Consider the following 16,170-nt stretch of genomic DNA (forward strand, 5'->3'; position numbering starts at 1 on the left):
TAACTGACATTGTATTCCGGGAGGTGCCCCTTGGCTAGATGTCAAAGCTGCATAAAGATAGGCACTGGGCAGAGAGCAGGCTGCCCAGGGCTGGAAGCTCTGGGAGTCCAGAGCCTGGACCGAGCCAGACTGTGCCAGCCCTGGCGGTTTGTCTCCAAAGTCACACCCCTTCCTGTCCACACTTACGAAGGCAAAGGTGGGACCTTGAAACCATTAAGGTCCTACTTTAGAATCTGTGAAGCTGCCCAGGGTTGGAGATGCTGCATCTTGGGGACTCATTTACCTGCAAGAAGGATATGATCTCTTCACAGAGATCCTCAGTATGACCAGCCTTGCTGGAACATTCTACCTGACCTGCGCAGGCAGGCAGTAAGCAGGCCTAATGATACTGCTTTATTTCAATCTTTGGGCAAGGCCAGCTCTCCCTGGCCCCTTCCTCCCCTTTCTCAGTCTCTGATCCTCATAGTGTGTCCTGGGATCACCTCCCAAAGAGAGGAACTGCCCCGCATTGATAGTAACCCCCTTCCTCTTTTTTTGAGAGTGGGGAAGATGGAACATTCTACCTGACCTGCGCAGGCAGGCAGTAAGGAGGCCTAATGTTACTGCTTTATTTCAATCTTTGAGCAAGGCCAGCTCTCCCTGGCCCCTTCCTCCCCTTTCTCAGTCTCTGATCCTCATAGTGTGTCCTGGGATCACCTCCCAAAGAGAGGAACTGCCCCGCATTGATAGTAACCCCCTTCCTCTTTTTTTTGAGAGTGGGGAAGATTTGCTGGGACTCATGGTCCCCACACAAACTGTTACAAACCCGTAGGCTAGGTACCAGTGACCACCCAGAAAGTGTCCACAGTCACATTCCTCCATGAGGAGTGGGAGATACGGAGTGTCCACAGTGGGGCATGCAGTGCATCATGGGAAAGGGTGAGGTGTGGTACCTGAGTGATGGAAATCGGGTGGTAGGAAAAGACCTCTGTGGGCAGGTGAATCTGGAATGGGCTGCCAGGTTTGGTATATGGTGACATGTTCACACACTGATTACTGTGTCCCTTTCTGTGTGGCCTTCCCAGCCACCGCAGGTTAGGAACGGCTGCAGCAAGTTCCCAGAAGCCCAGTTGCCCATGCTGGGAGGGACTACAGCAGCCTCCTACAGGATCACTATGGGTATCTGAGGAAAAGCACGTCCAGCAAGTCCATCCCCATGTCTCCTGTTGAACAATATGCCTAGGACACTCCACAGTGTCTCTGCCCCTCAGCTCAGGACAGTGTGGCAAACTGCTGCTTTCTTTTCCTATCGAACACATTCTCCAAGGCCAGGCCCTGCTTCCCCCGAGCCCAGGGTTGCAGCCGAATATACTAGAAAGGGCTCAGCTAGGAGTCAAGATACTTGAATATAATGAGATAAGCCAATGCGTGATTTTCCCTCTCTGAACCTTGGTCTCTCCATCTTCCAAGAGGGAGTTGGTTGACATTAGAGCTCTTTACCCTGTTTGGGAGAGTCTTCCTTTGAGAAACAAATGAAATCAGTGGACACTCTGCCCTCGGAAGCGCATTAGCATCCAGAAGCATATCTGCCCTTCGGATGATCAGAGGCACACTGATCATGTGTTGATGGGACTGCTGGTGGCCATGGTGCAGTCCTAGAAGCCCTGGAAGTAGCCTGCAGTCTTGGCACAGTCCCAAGTCAGGACCCTCTTTGAGTCCCTTTTATTGTATTGAAGAGCTAACTCAATTCTACTGCTGAGCTCAACTCTGCACGACTGGAAAGACCTCCAGTCAACACAGTTCCTTCCTCTAGGAGCCACACCTGTAACCGCTGGAAGGTGACTCAAAGTCAAAAGTCCCCTTTGGCTGCAGCCACAGCAGCTGGGGATCGCTAGGCTCCTGTCAGCCAACGGGGATGAAAACACTACCTAGCAACACGCTTGTAGTTCCTTCCCATCCAATCACATCAAAAGGGATGCAAAAGCCAGACCTGGGCGACTTAGACCTATCTCCCAGGATGTTACCCAAGAAAAAGAAAACAATGAAACAAAACAAAAACAAAAAAATCAAAAGTGTTAAATTAAACCCTACATCAAGCCATCCCTTACAATTTTCCAAGTCTTATTTAATAGGAGTTATAACTGGGTATATGTGTGCAGACAATAGAGACATTTTGTGTCTTTGATGGGTTTAGCCAATGCTGACCTTTGACTTTTCTTTTTGCCTTGGTACATTTGGTGGCACAGAGAACTGTGGGGATGCCTGGTGAGAGCTAGGCACAGTACTGGGGACATCAAACCAAGCATGTGATGCAGACAAGGCCTTCAGCCAGAACCGAGGGACAGATGCAGAGCTGACAGGGCCCAGGTCCCCAGTGGCTTCTTCTCTGGTTCCAGGGTGAGCCCAACACCTTAGGTCTGTAACCTGTGGATAGCCCTGTCTTGGAGGAGAGGAACTGTCTAGGTATTTCTGTATTCTTTTAGGTGTTGTGTGAAGAATGCATGACCATCATTGGCCAATGGGTCCTCTGCTTCTTTGGCTGATCATCCCCCAACAACAGCAGCCCCCAAAAGTGTCCTGTAGAATTTTAGCTAGAGAACCACAGATCTGGTCTAACAGTGTGGTTTACAGAGAGACAGAGGGACCGGCTCACAATCATAGACAGAGTAAAACCCCCGGGCCTCAGATGGAACCCATGCTGTCTGTTCTTAAGAGTATAAAGTAAAAACTGATTGTTTAGTGTTTTGTCTAATTAAAGCTAAAAAATATTAGTGTGGGAGCCAGGAGGCTGAACCAGGAAGATTATGTGTTCAATGATAGCCTGGATTACACTGTGAGATCTTGTCTCACAACAAACAAACAAATAAAAATTAGCCTGGTGCAAAAGCTACTTTTTATATACTTCCAGAATACATTCAGGTATCCCCAGGACTCTGCTGGCTGATCCCTGAAACAGAACAGCATGCCTTGGGCCTCATGAAGGAATCAGCTCTCCTCATGTGACACAAAGGGCTTGCTTGAGACATGTGAGCTTGGTAAGAACTAAGGTGCTCTCCGGACCTTGAGGTCTAGAGAGATGGAGTCGTGTATGTATCTGCTGGGGGAATCAGAGGATGTCAGAGTTCCCACATGAGCAAGACTCCCTTTAGCTTAGATGTTGGGGCTTCTCTGGAAAGTCATTGGCTATGGGTTGCAGTCAGGGGAAGTGAGCCCAGCACCCAAAAGGGCTCAGCTCAATACTGGCAGAAGGACCAATAGTCAGATATGGTATTAGCAGGGCTGCAGTACTGACTGCATGCCACACCTGAGCCATGTCAGACTCACAGGGCCCCGTCTATCTTACTGCCCTTGTCCTTTCTCCAGTGGCCTTACAGCCAGTACTGGATGACAGTGCAGCTGTGTCTCTGCTGGGAAGTGCCACGGAGATGTCTCCCAGGTATGCTGTGCCAGATTGGTAGTGATGTGGGGGAGGTGAACCCACGGGACATTCCTGGATGGATTTCACTCCCACTTCGGCTTGGACTGTCATCCTTGTCCCACGCCTAGCACAGTCACAGTGCTGTCTTCTGTAAAGCTCTGAGATCCACCACCTCCTTCTCCCAGTCTGCTCTGCCACCCCCCCCCCGGGTGCCCCTCCAGCATTAGACCCTGTGTCTTGGGAAACTCTGGGGGCACTGGCTGCTCAGGGGCCTCTGCTGCTTCCTGGTTCGTCTCTGTAAGTCATGTTCATAGCACGCTGCCTCCTCTGTGGATCCAAGGGTCGAGTCTGCTGACAGAGGAGCACACGGATACGTGGATGCACACAGACACCAGGGATGCCCAGCCTCCATCAGTGGGGGTCAGATGTGGGGAGCTAGAACCAGGCAGGCCTAGGGCTGTACTGCCGAGCTGTGTCAGTGATGTTTAGTTGATCGGGGAAAGCTGAGGCTCCTCCTGGTGCTGCTGTTCTCTGAAAGGACATTGTATGGTTCTCAGCGTCTCCTGGTCAAGACTAAGAGCTGCAGAACCAGAGTGTCCACCAAGAGTCAGGCTGGCCAACTGGGTATTTGCAGGTGGCCCTGTGGCCCAGGTCTCTAGCAATGTCAGAGGTGACAGTAGGCTCTCTGCCATGAGACCCTGACAGGATTTATTGCAGTGGCCAGGGCTGCCTTCTTGGCTAAGAGCATCTAGAACAGTGAGTGCTTCCGCTGCATTTGGAAACTCGGCTGGAGGTGGCAGGAAGCAAGAGAGCACATGATCCGCCTGGAAGCCTTGCTGGGCTGCATGGAGCTTTGAACAGGTCTCAGTGCCTGAGCCCTCTGGGGTGGCATGAACCTGGAGAGGGAGTCTGGAGGAGAGGATGGAAATCTGTAGACTCCGCATTTCACTATTAGCAGTGGTCAGTTCAATGAGCATCCAGGACCCAGGGTGGAATAGCACAGAGTCTGCAAGGGAGGGGAAAGAACACAGGGCCACCGACTCAGCCTACCAAGATGAACTGTGCCCAGTAGCTGGCAGGGAGCTGGGGAAGGATAAGGGATGTGCCCAGGATCACACCAGTGTTGTTATGGTCTGGCCCCTTTCCTGCTTTGGAAGTCAGCATTCTGAGAACACACCCCCAGATGGTCCACAGGAGAGGTGCAGGAGCTTGTCTCAGCCGTGGGATGAGTTGAAATTATGGCGCATTCCTAAGGCGGTAGGAGTTACAGGTAGCGGATGGGGGAGACCAGGCCCTCGGGGACCAGGTCATCCACATCGCTCAGAAGCTCCCTTTCGCTGGCCGAGTTTGTGTTCTGAAGACGCCGGAGGCGGGCCTGGACCTGCTCCTGCTCCCGCTTCAGCTCCAGGTAGGAATGGGAGAAGGTGTGAAAGATGGATGTAGCTGGGAAGGCCATGATGAGGATACCGCTAAGAATGCTGCTCAGAGCCACCATCTGACCAGGAACGCTGCGAGGAACCATGTCCCCATAGCCCACTGTGGTCATGGAGATGATGGCCCACCAGTAGGACGCGGGAATGCTGGTGAACTCTAGGACCCTTCCAGACTCATTCTCAGCCACGTAGACTAGAGGGGAGAAGAGGGTGACCGCCACCCCCAGGAAGAGCAGCAAAAGGCCAAACTCCCTGGCGCAGCGACGCACCGTGAGACCCAGCGTCTGCAGCCCCAGCGAGTGGCGGGCCAGACGCATCACGTAGAGGATACGCAGCGCCCGCAAAACACGCAGCACCAATCCGACTTTCTCCAGATAGGAGCTGCCACTCAGCCTCTCGCCTGCCTCCGGGGACTCCTCGGACACCACAAGAGACACGTAGTACGGGGAGATGGCTAGAATGTCAATGACATTCAGGGGCCCACGGAAGAACTGACACTTGTTCCGGGCCTGGGCAAACCGCAGACAGAACTCTAGGGAGAACCAGGCCACGCAGATGGTCTCCACCACGAAGATGTAGTAACACTTTCTCGTGCATTCTCCCTGGGGTGAAAGAGCCACAGAATCACGGGTTAGTCAGCAGCCCTCAAAACCTGGCACAACGGCACAACGACTCCAAAGAGGAAGGATTTATACGGGTTCATGGTTTCTGAGGGACATCCAGCCATGGTGGAGAAGGCACGGTGAAGTAGCTTCGTGGTGGCTCTGTGGGGGTGTGAAGAAATGGCTTCTCCTTGAAAAGCCTTGTTAGGTGTGTGTGTGTGTGTGTGTGTGTGTGTGTGTGTGTGTGTGTGTGTGTGTGTGTGTGATGGCCAGAAAACAATCAGGGCTGTAATTTTTCAGGCTCTATCCACCTTGTTTTATGGGATTTTTGTTTTTTCTTTTGAGACAGGGACTCTTACTGGCCTGGGGCTTGCCAAGTAGGTCCTTGTGCATGCCAATCAAACAACTAACCCACCAAACCATCTTCCCAGGTCCGAGAGCCGTGGTTCTCAACCTTCCTGATGCTGCAACTTTAATATAGTTCTTCATGATGTGGTGACCTCCGAACATAGTTATTTTTGTTGCTACTTCATAACTGTAATTTTGCTACTGTTATGAATCATGATGTAAATATCTCATATGCAGGGTATCTGATATGTGACTCCCCCCAAGGGGGTTGTGACCCACAGGTTGAGAACCGCTGCCCTGGAGACACAGCATGTCCTTGCTATGTCCTGTGGGCTGAGCTGTCCATTGTGTGGTTGTACATGGCAGATCAATCTGGTGGAAAGCCGGATTTCCTGCCTCTGTTACAGCTATGGCCACATCTTGTCACCTATAGAAGAAGCATTGCTAGGTCAAGGGCATCGGCCAAGGCTGTGAGCTCCTTACACTGACCCCTTTCTTGGCTCCAGGACAGTAAAGGGGCCTGCCACAAAGGACCAACACCCCAGGGGAGAATGAAACAGGCAAGTAGAGAAAGCTGGGTTCAGTGACCAGCAGCTGGGGAAGGTGACTCTGGAGGGCCCAGCAGGCCCCAGCAGGCTGAGCTTCTGCCTCTGGTGCTGGTGTTTGGCTATTCAAGCCATGTACACTGTCCTCCCTCCCCTGGTCTGGGCCGTCGGCCCTCCCTGCACTGCAGCAGACTGTCTCTGCCTAGTCACTCCGCCTGCATCCCGCTCTGCCCTGCATCCTAACCAGCCTGGTTGTCTGCCTGCAGGAGCTGGCATCTTTGCAGCCATGCTGGGACACAAGAGATGGATGTAGGGTTCCAGTTGAGGATGTGATATTCATTCCAGCCCTGCCTATATAGAGGAAAGAGAGAAGAAGAAGAAGAAAACAAAACAAAACAAAAACAAAACACTTGTTTCTCTCTGAGGAAGACTCTGGCTACTGGGGCCAGGGCACTTTGGTCTACATTGTTCCCATCTTTCTAGATGTGTGCACAGAAAATTCTGGTTTTGGGGTTCCTCCTAATCCCAGGCCAAGTGGGGGAATCAGCCTCCATGGTGCATGCCTTGTTTCTGGGGGTACTGAGGAGAGCGCTGCTTATTCCTAAAGTCAAGGTGAGCCAGGCCTGAGGAGGCTTCGGTAGAAATGAAAGGACCACACAGGCATATAGGGCCTAGCAAGCCAGTGGCCAGACAGGCAACAGTTGGGACTAGGGAAGGCTCACCTCCATGACTCCAACCATCAAAACAACTGCTCAGCCAGGCAGTGGAGGTGCACACCTTTAATCCCAGCACTCGGGAGGCAGAGGCAGGTGAATCTAACTGAGTTCGAGGCTGGCCTGGTTTTACAGAGCAAGTTCTAGGACAGGCTCCAAAGCTACAAAGAGAAACCCTGTCTTGTAAAACCAAAAAAGTAAAATAAAAAACAAACGACTGCTTAGGGAACCCTAGGTTGACTAGGGAGGGCCCAAGGAAATTTTTGGGGTGAGGGAAATAGTCTAGATTGACAAGGGTGGGATTGCAGGGGTGTGGTTTTTTGTCTGTTTTTTTTTTTGTTTTTTGTTTTTTGTTTTTTTTTTTTTTTAGAAGTTTCAATTTGCGCACCTGAAAATCGTGATTAAAAGAAGAATGAGGGCTGACAAGATGGCTCAGAGGGTTAAAGTTCCTGCGGCCGAGGTAAGCTTGACAACGTACCTGAACCCACGTGGTGGAAGGGGAAAAACAGCTCTAGAAAGTTGTCTGAGCTACACACACACACACACACACACACACACACACACACACACACACACAAACACACACACACATGGGGGGGGAATGAGAGAGGGAAAGGGAGGGAGAGAACCTGATGGTGTGGGTTACAGGGAACTTGAATTTAGGGAACAACGTGGCAGCTCCTCCAGGGGTTAAACTCACACTCAAGACTCAGCAAGGTCATGCCTGTGAGCACACCCAAAAGGAATGAAAACACTCACTGGGAACAGACACAGCGGTCCACCACCTCTTGGTGGCCAAGGATGACCTTGAACTTCTGGTCTTCTGCCTACACCTTTGGGATTAAAGATGTGAGCTACCACACTTGGTTTACACACTGCTAGGGATCAACTTCACACAGGCTGGACCAACACTCTTCCAACTGAGCGCCAGAGCCCTGCCAACAAGAGGAAACCCCACAAAGGTCACCGACCAATCCCCCAATGAACAACAAGCATGGCTCAGCCAGATGGCAGTGGTGACAAAGCAAAGGAATCTGGGTTTCTATGGGTCACAGCCACCAGCTCTGAGTTCCTCGGGGTGTTATTAAATCCCTGTGCCCTATGGTTCTCCTCAGGAGAAACCGGCCAGCCTTAACAGCTGACTGACTAAATAGAGCTCCTCTCTGCCTGCCTGCTGTCCCCTGAGGACAAATAAGAAAGACAAGGCATATACTAGAGAGAACAAATGCTTTTTATGTAAATTTTGAGGCACTGTCTTTAAAGAACAAACATTTTAGGATTGCCTGGCTTCAGCCTCCCTGGCTCTCTGAAATATAATCCCCAACAAAAGCAGAGAAAGGGCAGCATGTACAAAGGTGACTCCATCGGAGAGGAAGCACAGGGACACTGTGGCTGTCTTTGCACACGAATCCCTCTTATCCCGTGGGACACGGCTGCCAGTTTCTCAGGGACAACTCTGGGCTGCCCAGGATGGCAAACTGGTGACCTGCCCCTAATTTGATTTCCCCAGTGGCAGTGGCGTTAAACTCGGCCTGGGTTTGCACTTTTGGTCATTTTCAACGCATGAGGCCCTGTGATGCCCTCACTCCTCTGCACAGGGAAGCTCCTGACTCCCCGACACTGTCTTCTCTCCCTGCAAAAGGAGGACAGGCATGTGGAGAACACGCGTGTGGTTATTCAGCAGCTGCAACCCGGTATCCCTGACTGGGATACGGACATTGCTTAATGTGCCCTAATCTTCAGAAGCAAAATTGACATGTAGATACCCCGTGAGCAAGCAGACCTTGCCATGGCATGCTTTGTGCTAAACAGCTGCTGGGGTTGGGGGATGGGGATGCTCCTGGTGGCACCTCCAGTCTCAGGGTGGAGCTCAGCCGTTGGAAAGACTGAGGATTTGAGTGTTATGTTTCTTTTTCTTTGGGAGAAAACATTGGTCAGTTATAGTACAAATCTCAGAGTCAGCTCTCAGAGGTCAAAAGCTGTAGGATCAGAGAAGCAGAGTGGCCAGCCACTAGAGTTCTTACCTCCACCAGTGCTCAGACCAAAAGGACAATCCTGTCCTCAGACTGCACTGAGCTCCCGTCTCCTCCCGCTTTATATTCCTCTCTCCACCCATATCACTCCTGTCTCTATCTCCCTCGTACTAGGATGAAAGGCATGTGATCCTAAGTAAATGCTGGGATCACCTTAGTGTGAGCTGTTTCTCTTTCAGACTGGATCAATTTCGTGTGGCCCAGGGTGGTCTTGAACTAACGGAGATCCATCTCTCCCTAGAGTCCTGAGACTAAAGGTGTGAGCCACCACTCCCTGGCCTCTAGTGCTTAGCTCTGCACTCTCATCTCCAGGCAAGCTTTATTTGTTAGATCATAAGCAAAATATCACCACAGTCAACCAGATGAAACACATTTTGTTCAACAAATATTTGTGGAGACCTTATCCTGTCTAAGGTGTATGCTGGTTCTCTGGTCCAGCTGTACTGTGTGGGGCAAATCTGGGAGGAAGCGATGGGTGTGTGTATACATGTGTGTGCATGTGATGTGAATACAAACATCTGCATATGTGGTTTTAATCTGCCTCCTTGTCTTTCATAATCTAATATAGATGGAGGCTCGGGTGGTAAGAGAGCTGTAGTGTGAAGTTGGAGAGAAGCCATGTTCTACCTTAGGAAACAGTCTAGCTCTATTTTCAAGCTTTTCATCTGCCTTCCGAACAAATGCAGGCTCCTATTTCAGCTTTGAGAATCTTCTAGTTAGCTCAGCTATTGACTTTACAAAGCCAAGAGACTCAAAGAGAGTCTCAATGGAGGAACTGCCTTGATCAGATTGGCCTATTGGCATGCTCATTTATGTAGGAGGGCCCAGTCTACTGTGGGTGGCACTGTCCCTAGACAGGCGGGCCTGGGCTGTGTAAGAGAGCTAGCTGAACAGTAACCAGTAAGCGGCCTTCCTCCTCCTCTGTGGTTTCTGCTTCAGGTCCTTGCTTGAGTTCCTGCCCTAACTTCCTTCACTGATGATCTGGAAGGGGGAGTCAAATAAACCCTTTCCTCTCCAACTTGTGTTTGATCAGGATGCTTATCTGAGCAACAGAAAGCAGACCAGGACACAGACCATCTGGTTCCTGGGGTCCTTGGTGTCCCACAGCTGTCTGCAAAGAGAATGTAGGGGTGCACAGGTGTGGTGGATTATTAGTTTAAGACGTGTTACATTTGTTTATGCTGTGGAACATTTGTTTGATATTTATTTAAAGATGTGTTGCATTCTTTTATGTTGCATTTGTTTAACTCTGTGAAGCTGTGTTATTTTGCCTGCCTAAGACACCTGATTGGTCTAATAAAGAGCTGAATGGCCAATAGCTAGGCATAGAGAATAAATAGAAGGAGAAAGAGAGGAGAGGAAGGAGCAAGAAAAGGAAGAGAATAACAGGATGCCAGGAGCCAGTCACCCAGCCACACTACCAGCCATGGAATAAGAAGGAAAGAAAGGAATATAGAAGAGAGAAAGGTAAAAGCTCAGAGACAGAAGGTAGATGGCTCAGCAAGCACCTTTACTCACGGTTTACCCACAGAGTCATCTCACTGGTCTGAGAGTTAAGTAGAGGGCTGGAAAGATCTGTAGGCGAATTTCTCTCCAGGAGACAAGTTCCACCTAGGGCTGTCACCAGGCTTAAGCCTTTTTTCCCCTAGTGTTACTGGCTTGTTGGGGGGTTAGGTCCTGGGTCCTGGCAGACCTAAAGTGACCTTGACCCGGAGGAAACATTCTGCCTGTGCGTAGTTGGTTTTTTTTTTTTGTTTATTTGTTTTTGTTGTTTTTACTCTTTGCTCTTTGTGGGACCTGCCACCCAGCTCCCAAATAATCACATAGAGTCTTATTAATTTTTATGAATGCCTGACCTTAGCTTGGCTTATTTCTTTCCAGCTTTTCTTAAATTATCCCAGGCCTGATGGCCGAGGACCCACATGGTAGGAGAGAATCGACTCTTGCAAGTTGTCCTCTGACCTCCCCATCCATGTCCTCTAGACCACATGCATGCTGAGGCACATGTGCCTGAACACACACACTTTCCAATTATAATTATAATGTAATTTAAACACAGACTTCACATCGGAACCCGAAGATGACTTGGGGGCCACTGGACATCTCTATTAATTTCTCTTCCCACAATATGGCCACATTGATTAATCACCTCTCTGGCTTTCACTATTGTTTACTTGGTCTGTTGAGGATGGGTGGCCAAGCCTAGCTTGTTGGGGCTGCCAAGGACCAGTCTCTGAGTTCTCCCCCAGAGATACTAAAAGACTTTGTAAGCCGGGCGGTGGTGGCGCACGCCTTTAATCCCAGCACTCGGGAGGCAGAGGCAGGCGGATCTCTGTGAGTTCGAGACCAGCCTGGTCTACAAGAGCTAGTTCCAGGACAGGCTCCAAAGCCACAGAGAAACCCTGTCTCGAAAAACCAAAAAAAAAAAAAAAAAGACTTTGTAGGAGGTGGCAACCAGAAAAAGAAGGGTCAAGCGTTTCTGCTATAATCTATCCCTCAGCCAGAGGAACTACATGTAGCATTGTTGAGTCTCCATCTGGGGAAGGGTTGGCTCATGTGCAGGGATCTGGATTCTGAGCCAATACTTAACATGAAGTAGTTGCTCAATAAACATTAAAGGCAATACATATGGGAACATTCAGAGAAATGTCTCCCATTTTACTGAGGAGGTAACTGAGATCAGTGAGGACCAGCACTCTCCACCCCCATCACAGGACCTGGGCAGTGGATGATGGGTCTTCCCACCATCCCAAACCAGACATGACTTTGTCAGTATCCAGGTTTCCCTACAGAGCCAGGAACGCATAATGACTTCAAGGGTCCCCATCTTGCCAATAAAGGTGAAAAAGCTTTACTTGTGGCTGGGGTGTCTAAAACTGTATACAATTCACATAGGATAGTGTTCATATTCTCCTGATTAAATGAAGACATTTAACTGGGTGTGGGGACACATGTTTGTCCTTCCAGCACTCAGAAGGTGGTAGCAATAGAATGATGAATTGGAAGCTAGCCTTGGCTGGATAGAGAGCTCTCGGCCAGCCTGGACTGCATGAGACCAATCTTAAAACAACAACAAAAAAGGACTAGAGCTATAGCTCAGTAATGAGAGAGCTTGCCTAGCATGCAGGAAGCCCTGGGTTCAATTCCCAGTACTGCATGAAACAGGGTTGGTGGTGTACACCTGCAGTCCCAGCATTCAGGCAGTATAGACAGGAAGATCCAAGGTTTAAGGCCTCACTGGGTAAGTTGAGGCAAGCCTGGCTACATGAGACACTGTCTCTAAGAAAAAAAAAAAAAGGAAGGAAACTATTTCTGTGGTTTCCTAAATGTCCCTGAGCTCTCCCATGAACCCTGATGGGCAACCACTCACCTTGTCCTCCTCAGCCCTGAAGTCGGGCATGGTGCTCACACACAGACTGACAGCCGTGGTGGCCACGAAGAGAATGGAGAGGCAGGCAAAGACTTTCCCGGGCAGCCCCGACTGTGGGTCCTCCACCATCTCACGCAGCTGGTTCATCCTGCGGGCCCATCGCGAAGACTGTACTTCAGAGTGGCAGGCCTGGCGCTGCTGCTGGCGCTGCATAGCCTCCTCCCTGCGCAGCTCCGCTGCCTCCTCCAGCTTCTTCATGAGCTTGCGCAAGCAGCAGCGTTCCAGGTTGGCTTCCTCGATGCCCCAGTAGCTCAACTCTTCCCGGAACGACAGCGCGCACATCTCCCGCAGAAGCACCAGCTTTCCTGCAGCCAGGAAGCTCACGATCACCCCGAAGGCATTGGGGCTCCTGTCAAAGAAGAACTCCTGGCTGTTCTCGTCATAATCATCACAGAGCTGTGTGATCTCCTCGTAGCTGCGACACAGCCGGAGTCTGCTCAGGCGGCTTAGCGGGAAGGCATCCAGGGTGCTCCAGGGCAGCAGATATCGCCGGCCACCCACGTTCACCAGGATCTCCTTCTTCAGGTCCGCCTCTGGAGAGGCGTCCAGGGTGCCCACCTTCCGGGCCCTGCGGTAGTAAAGGCCTTTGACTGACTGAGGCTCTGGACCAGGCCAGAGCTGGCTCAAGGGGCTGCAGGAGCCAAAGTGATGGTGTCCAGGACGCAGGTCCCTGTCTCTGAAAGACGTGGGCATCGCCACAGACTGTGGGGCCAGGGCTCACCTGTCGGCCTCCAGAAGAAGAAGAACAAAAGAAGGAAGGGAGCATGAGTCTTGGTAGTACAGACATTGTTGCATTTGTGTATTGTTCCTGCAACTGCTTCAGCCATCTCTGCACCTCCTGTTTACTTCTTGGTTGCTGGGCAGTTACTATGTGCTAGGGTCATGCCATTGGACACATCCCTACCCCTGTGGAACATGTCCATCCATGATACAGATGTGCTGCCCACTACACTAAAGAGGGAGGGACTTCATGTTCATCTCCTTCTCCCTGACACAGACATTTTGAGAATGGAGATGGAATGGATCCTGAACTGTACCATCCCAGACTATGGGGTCTTGAGCATGTGGCTTCCTGTCTCTCTCTCTTCTCTAATGTTGAGCCTTGGGTCAGCCCTGCAGGGGGCCCTGTGTGGCCGTGTTCTAAGGAGTGACTCACTCTCTCTGGACCCTCTGCTTGGTCTGTGTGAGTGGAGAAGCTCGAGCTCCTACACTGTGGATCAGGTCAGGGAGCGGCACACATGTGCAGCACCCATAACGGTCACTTCTAGGTGCTCTAGCACAGCCAGTCTCTTTCACAGACTTGTGCCAACCGTCCCATGAGGGAGACAGGCACAGTTCACCTTGGCAGATGAGGGAATCGAGGACCAGCATCTTGACCACTGTTTAGCAAATACAGTTCAGTGAGGGTCAGCTACCAAACTCTCAGGGACTGGGAACCATGACAGCATTGTGAGGCACCCGACTCCCAGAAGCCCCCCTGGTCTTCTCTCTCATTCAGAGGACCCTGGTATGAGGGTGGAGGACACCTCCCACTCTGGACAACTCTTTCCTACTCAGACCCGCATTTTGTATCTACCTCACCCACCCTTGCTGTGTGACCTTGAAGTGGTTACTCCCCTCGCTGGGCTGTTGTTTTCTATCTACAGGGCAAAGAGGCTTCTAACGCTCTCTCCATCACAGACCTATTTAGGGGGCTTCGTTTAAGACAAGCATTTTTGATTTTTGCTTGCTCGCATATTTTTAAGAATTATTTCCGTGCTATGTCTCAACCTCCCTATTGTGCGACCATTTCCTCTGCTATTCATTCCAGCCAGAGCTGTCTCCAGGCACCTATAACCCTACATTGAGAGAGGCACTCCAATCAGGAGCCCATGGAAATAAAAGCGCTTTCCAATTTCAGAGCCTGCTGGATTGTGGCGGCCGGTGAGGAACAAGCCGGGGCCGCCGCGTTTCACGCACGCTGCAGTACCCACTGTTATTTTGCATGCGTTCCGTGGTTCACAGCACACAGCCAGTGGGAGGAGAGCAGCCTGCAAAGAGTCTAGGGAGTTCTTTCCAAGCTTTCTCAATTTCTAGAGCAGAAACTAAGTCCTAGAGAGCTGAAGGGACTCGTCCAAGGTCACACAGTAAATCTGAATCCAACCCCACACTGGTCTTCCTGGTCTGGGGTTCCGATAGCCGAGAGCCGGAATCTTGCTCCATCTCCTTCCACTGAACAGATCTGATTTTGCAGTCTTTGCTCCCCCTAACAGCTGGCCAGCAGAACTCCTCCAGAGCCCCGGGGAAAGTCATTCTCTCCAAAAGTCCCTTCTGCCAAGCTGTTTAGCCCAGCCACCGCTCTAGAACATCCCACCCCAGGACAAACAAGTTCCTCCCAAGTTAACTCACCGCTAGTCTTAGGAAGTCCGTTCCCAGCCAGTTCTCTGCCGGACATGGGGAGCCCATGTCTCTCTCAGTGACCAGGAAAGAGACAGTTTTGTGTCAGAGAGGTGGGGGTGGGGGAGGACACAAACCAAAACCAGCTGGCAACATAGCATCTCTGGCAGCGTCAGTGTCCAGTCCTTCTCCGGCCTCCTCTTTAGACCAGAAGTGTATTCATTCTGATTCTGCAGAAGAGCAGGGGCACAAGGTAGCTTTCTAGAAGGACTCTGAAGCCCTCCTTCCTCCTGAGAGCTGAAGGTCCGAATGCTGCAGGGAGCTGGGCCAGCCGTCCTGCCTCAGCAACGGACTTGGTGCTCCAAGTCCCACAGGAACAGCCAGCATGGTCCTGCCCAGGGTGGGGGGTGGGGGTGCTGACGGGAAGGGCTTAGGATTAATCTCTCCATCAGCCAGGCAGCGGGCGGGAGCTGTGGCTGCTCTGCCAAGCACCAGGGAGGCAAGGAGAGTGTCTGTCCTCTCTCCTCTGTGAGGAGGAGCTGAGCTCAGGAGGAGCAGGGGCAGCTAGGGACCTGAGGTCCAGGCTATTGCAGCCACCTAGTGCACTAAGGTGGGGGAGAGGCCAGGAAAGTTTGCAGATTGAGACAGACCGACAGGGCCTCAGAGCCTATGGTGGGTATTGGGGAAATGGCATAAGGGGTTAGGAATGGAGAGGCTTGGAGCCAGATGCCCGCCTCCAATAGGAGTACCCTTATTCAGCTGGGTTAGTGCCTTCCTACTCAGCTTCCTTATCTGTAGAAGGTGTGTGAGTGGCAGGGGGAGGGTGGATGGCTTCCAGGATATAAAATCCACAAACGTCTCCTGTGAGCTCGGCCCCGGGTATAGGGAGGGAGACGCCACAAGTGAATTTCTTGCTGTGCGTCCTTGGTGAGTCGTCACTTCACCTCTCTGGGCCTCAGTTTCCTCACCCGTCAAATGAGGACAGCGGGAACAGCGAAGGTTGAAATTGCAAAAGCATGTTAATGTAGAACTTGCTGTCCCTTGGTCCTTCATTTTCTTAAAAGGTTTTGCAGCCAAGTGACCTTCAGGACTCCATTCTGTCTTGAGGGCCCCCGGAGGCTTGTTCAAGGTCGCCATGCTAATTAGCAGCTGTGATTGCTTAGGACCAGCACTGAAGTCAGACAGAATCTGATGTGGGGGTCCAGGAGCAAGAGGGATCAGAGTCTGGCAGTCCTCAGTTCTCTGGAAGGAGCAACTGAAGTTTCCCTGTGGCCTGGCAGAGGGGTGGAAGGA

The 16,170-nt window shown here is 51.2% G+C and overlaps 1 protein-coding gene across 1 annotated transcript; it reads right to left on the minus strand.

Moving 5' to 3' along the window:
• Positions 1–2,099: 2,099 nt before the first annotated feature.
• Kcng4 (potassium voltage-gated channel modifier subfamily G member 4) lies at positions 2,100–15,242 on the minus strand. Its single transcript, XM_005345752.2, has 3 exons — positions 14,890–15,242; positions 12,442–13,230; positions 2,100–5,432 (listed from the first exon to the last, which is right to left on the minus strand). The coding sequence occupies exons 2-3, from the start codon at positions 13,192–13,194 to the stop codon at positions 4,662–4,664; spliced, it is 1,524 nt and encodes a 507-aa protein (XP_005345809.1). The 5' UTR covers positions 13,195–13,230; positions 14,890–15,242; the 3' UTR covers positions 2,100–4,661.
• Positions 15,243–16,170: the final 928 nt, after the last annotated feature.

This window comes from Microtus ochrogaster, chromosome 4, assembly GCF_000317375.1.
Source record: "Microtus ochrogaster isolate Prairie Vole_2 chromosome 4, MicOch1.0, whole genome shotgun sequence".
Taxonomy (NCBI): domain Eukaryota; kingdom Metazoa; phylum Chordata; class Mammalia; order Rodentia; family Cricetidae; genus Microtus; species Microtus ochrogaster.

Coding starts and splice junctions, on each gene's coding strand:
- Kcng4 (XM_005345752.2), bottom strand. CDS start 13,194: ATGCCCACGTCTTTCAGAGACAGGGACCTGCGTCCTGGACACCATCAC. Junction 5,433..12,441: donor TCAGGGCTGAGGAGGACAAG/GTGAGTGGTTGC, acceptor CTTTCACCCCAG/GGAGAATGCACGAGAAAGTG.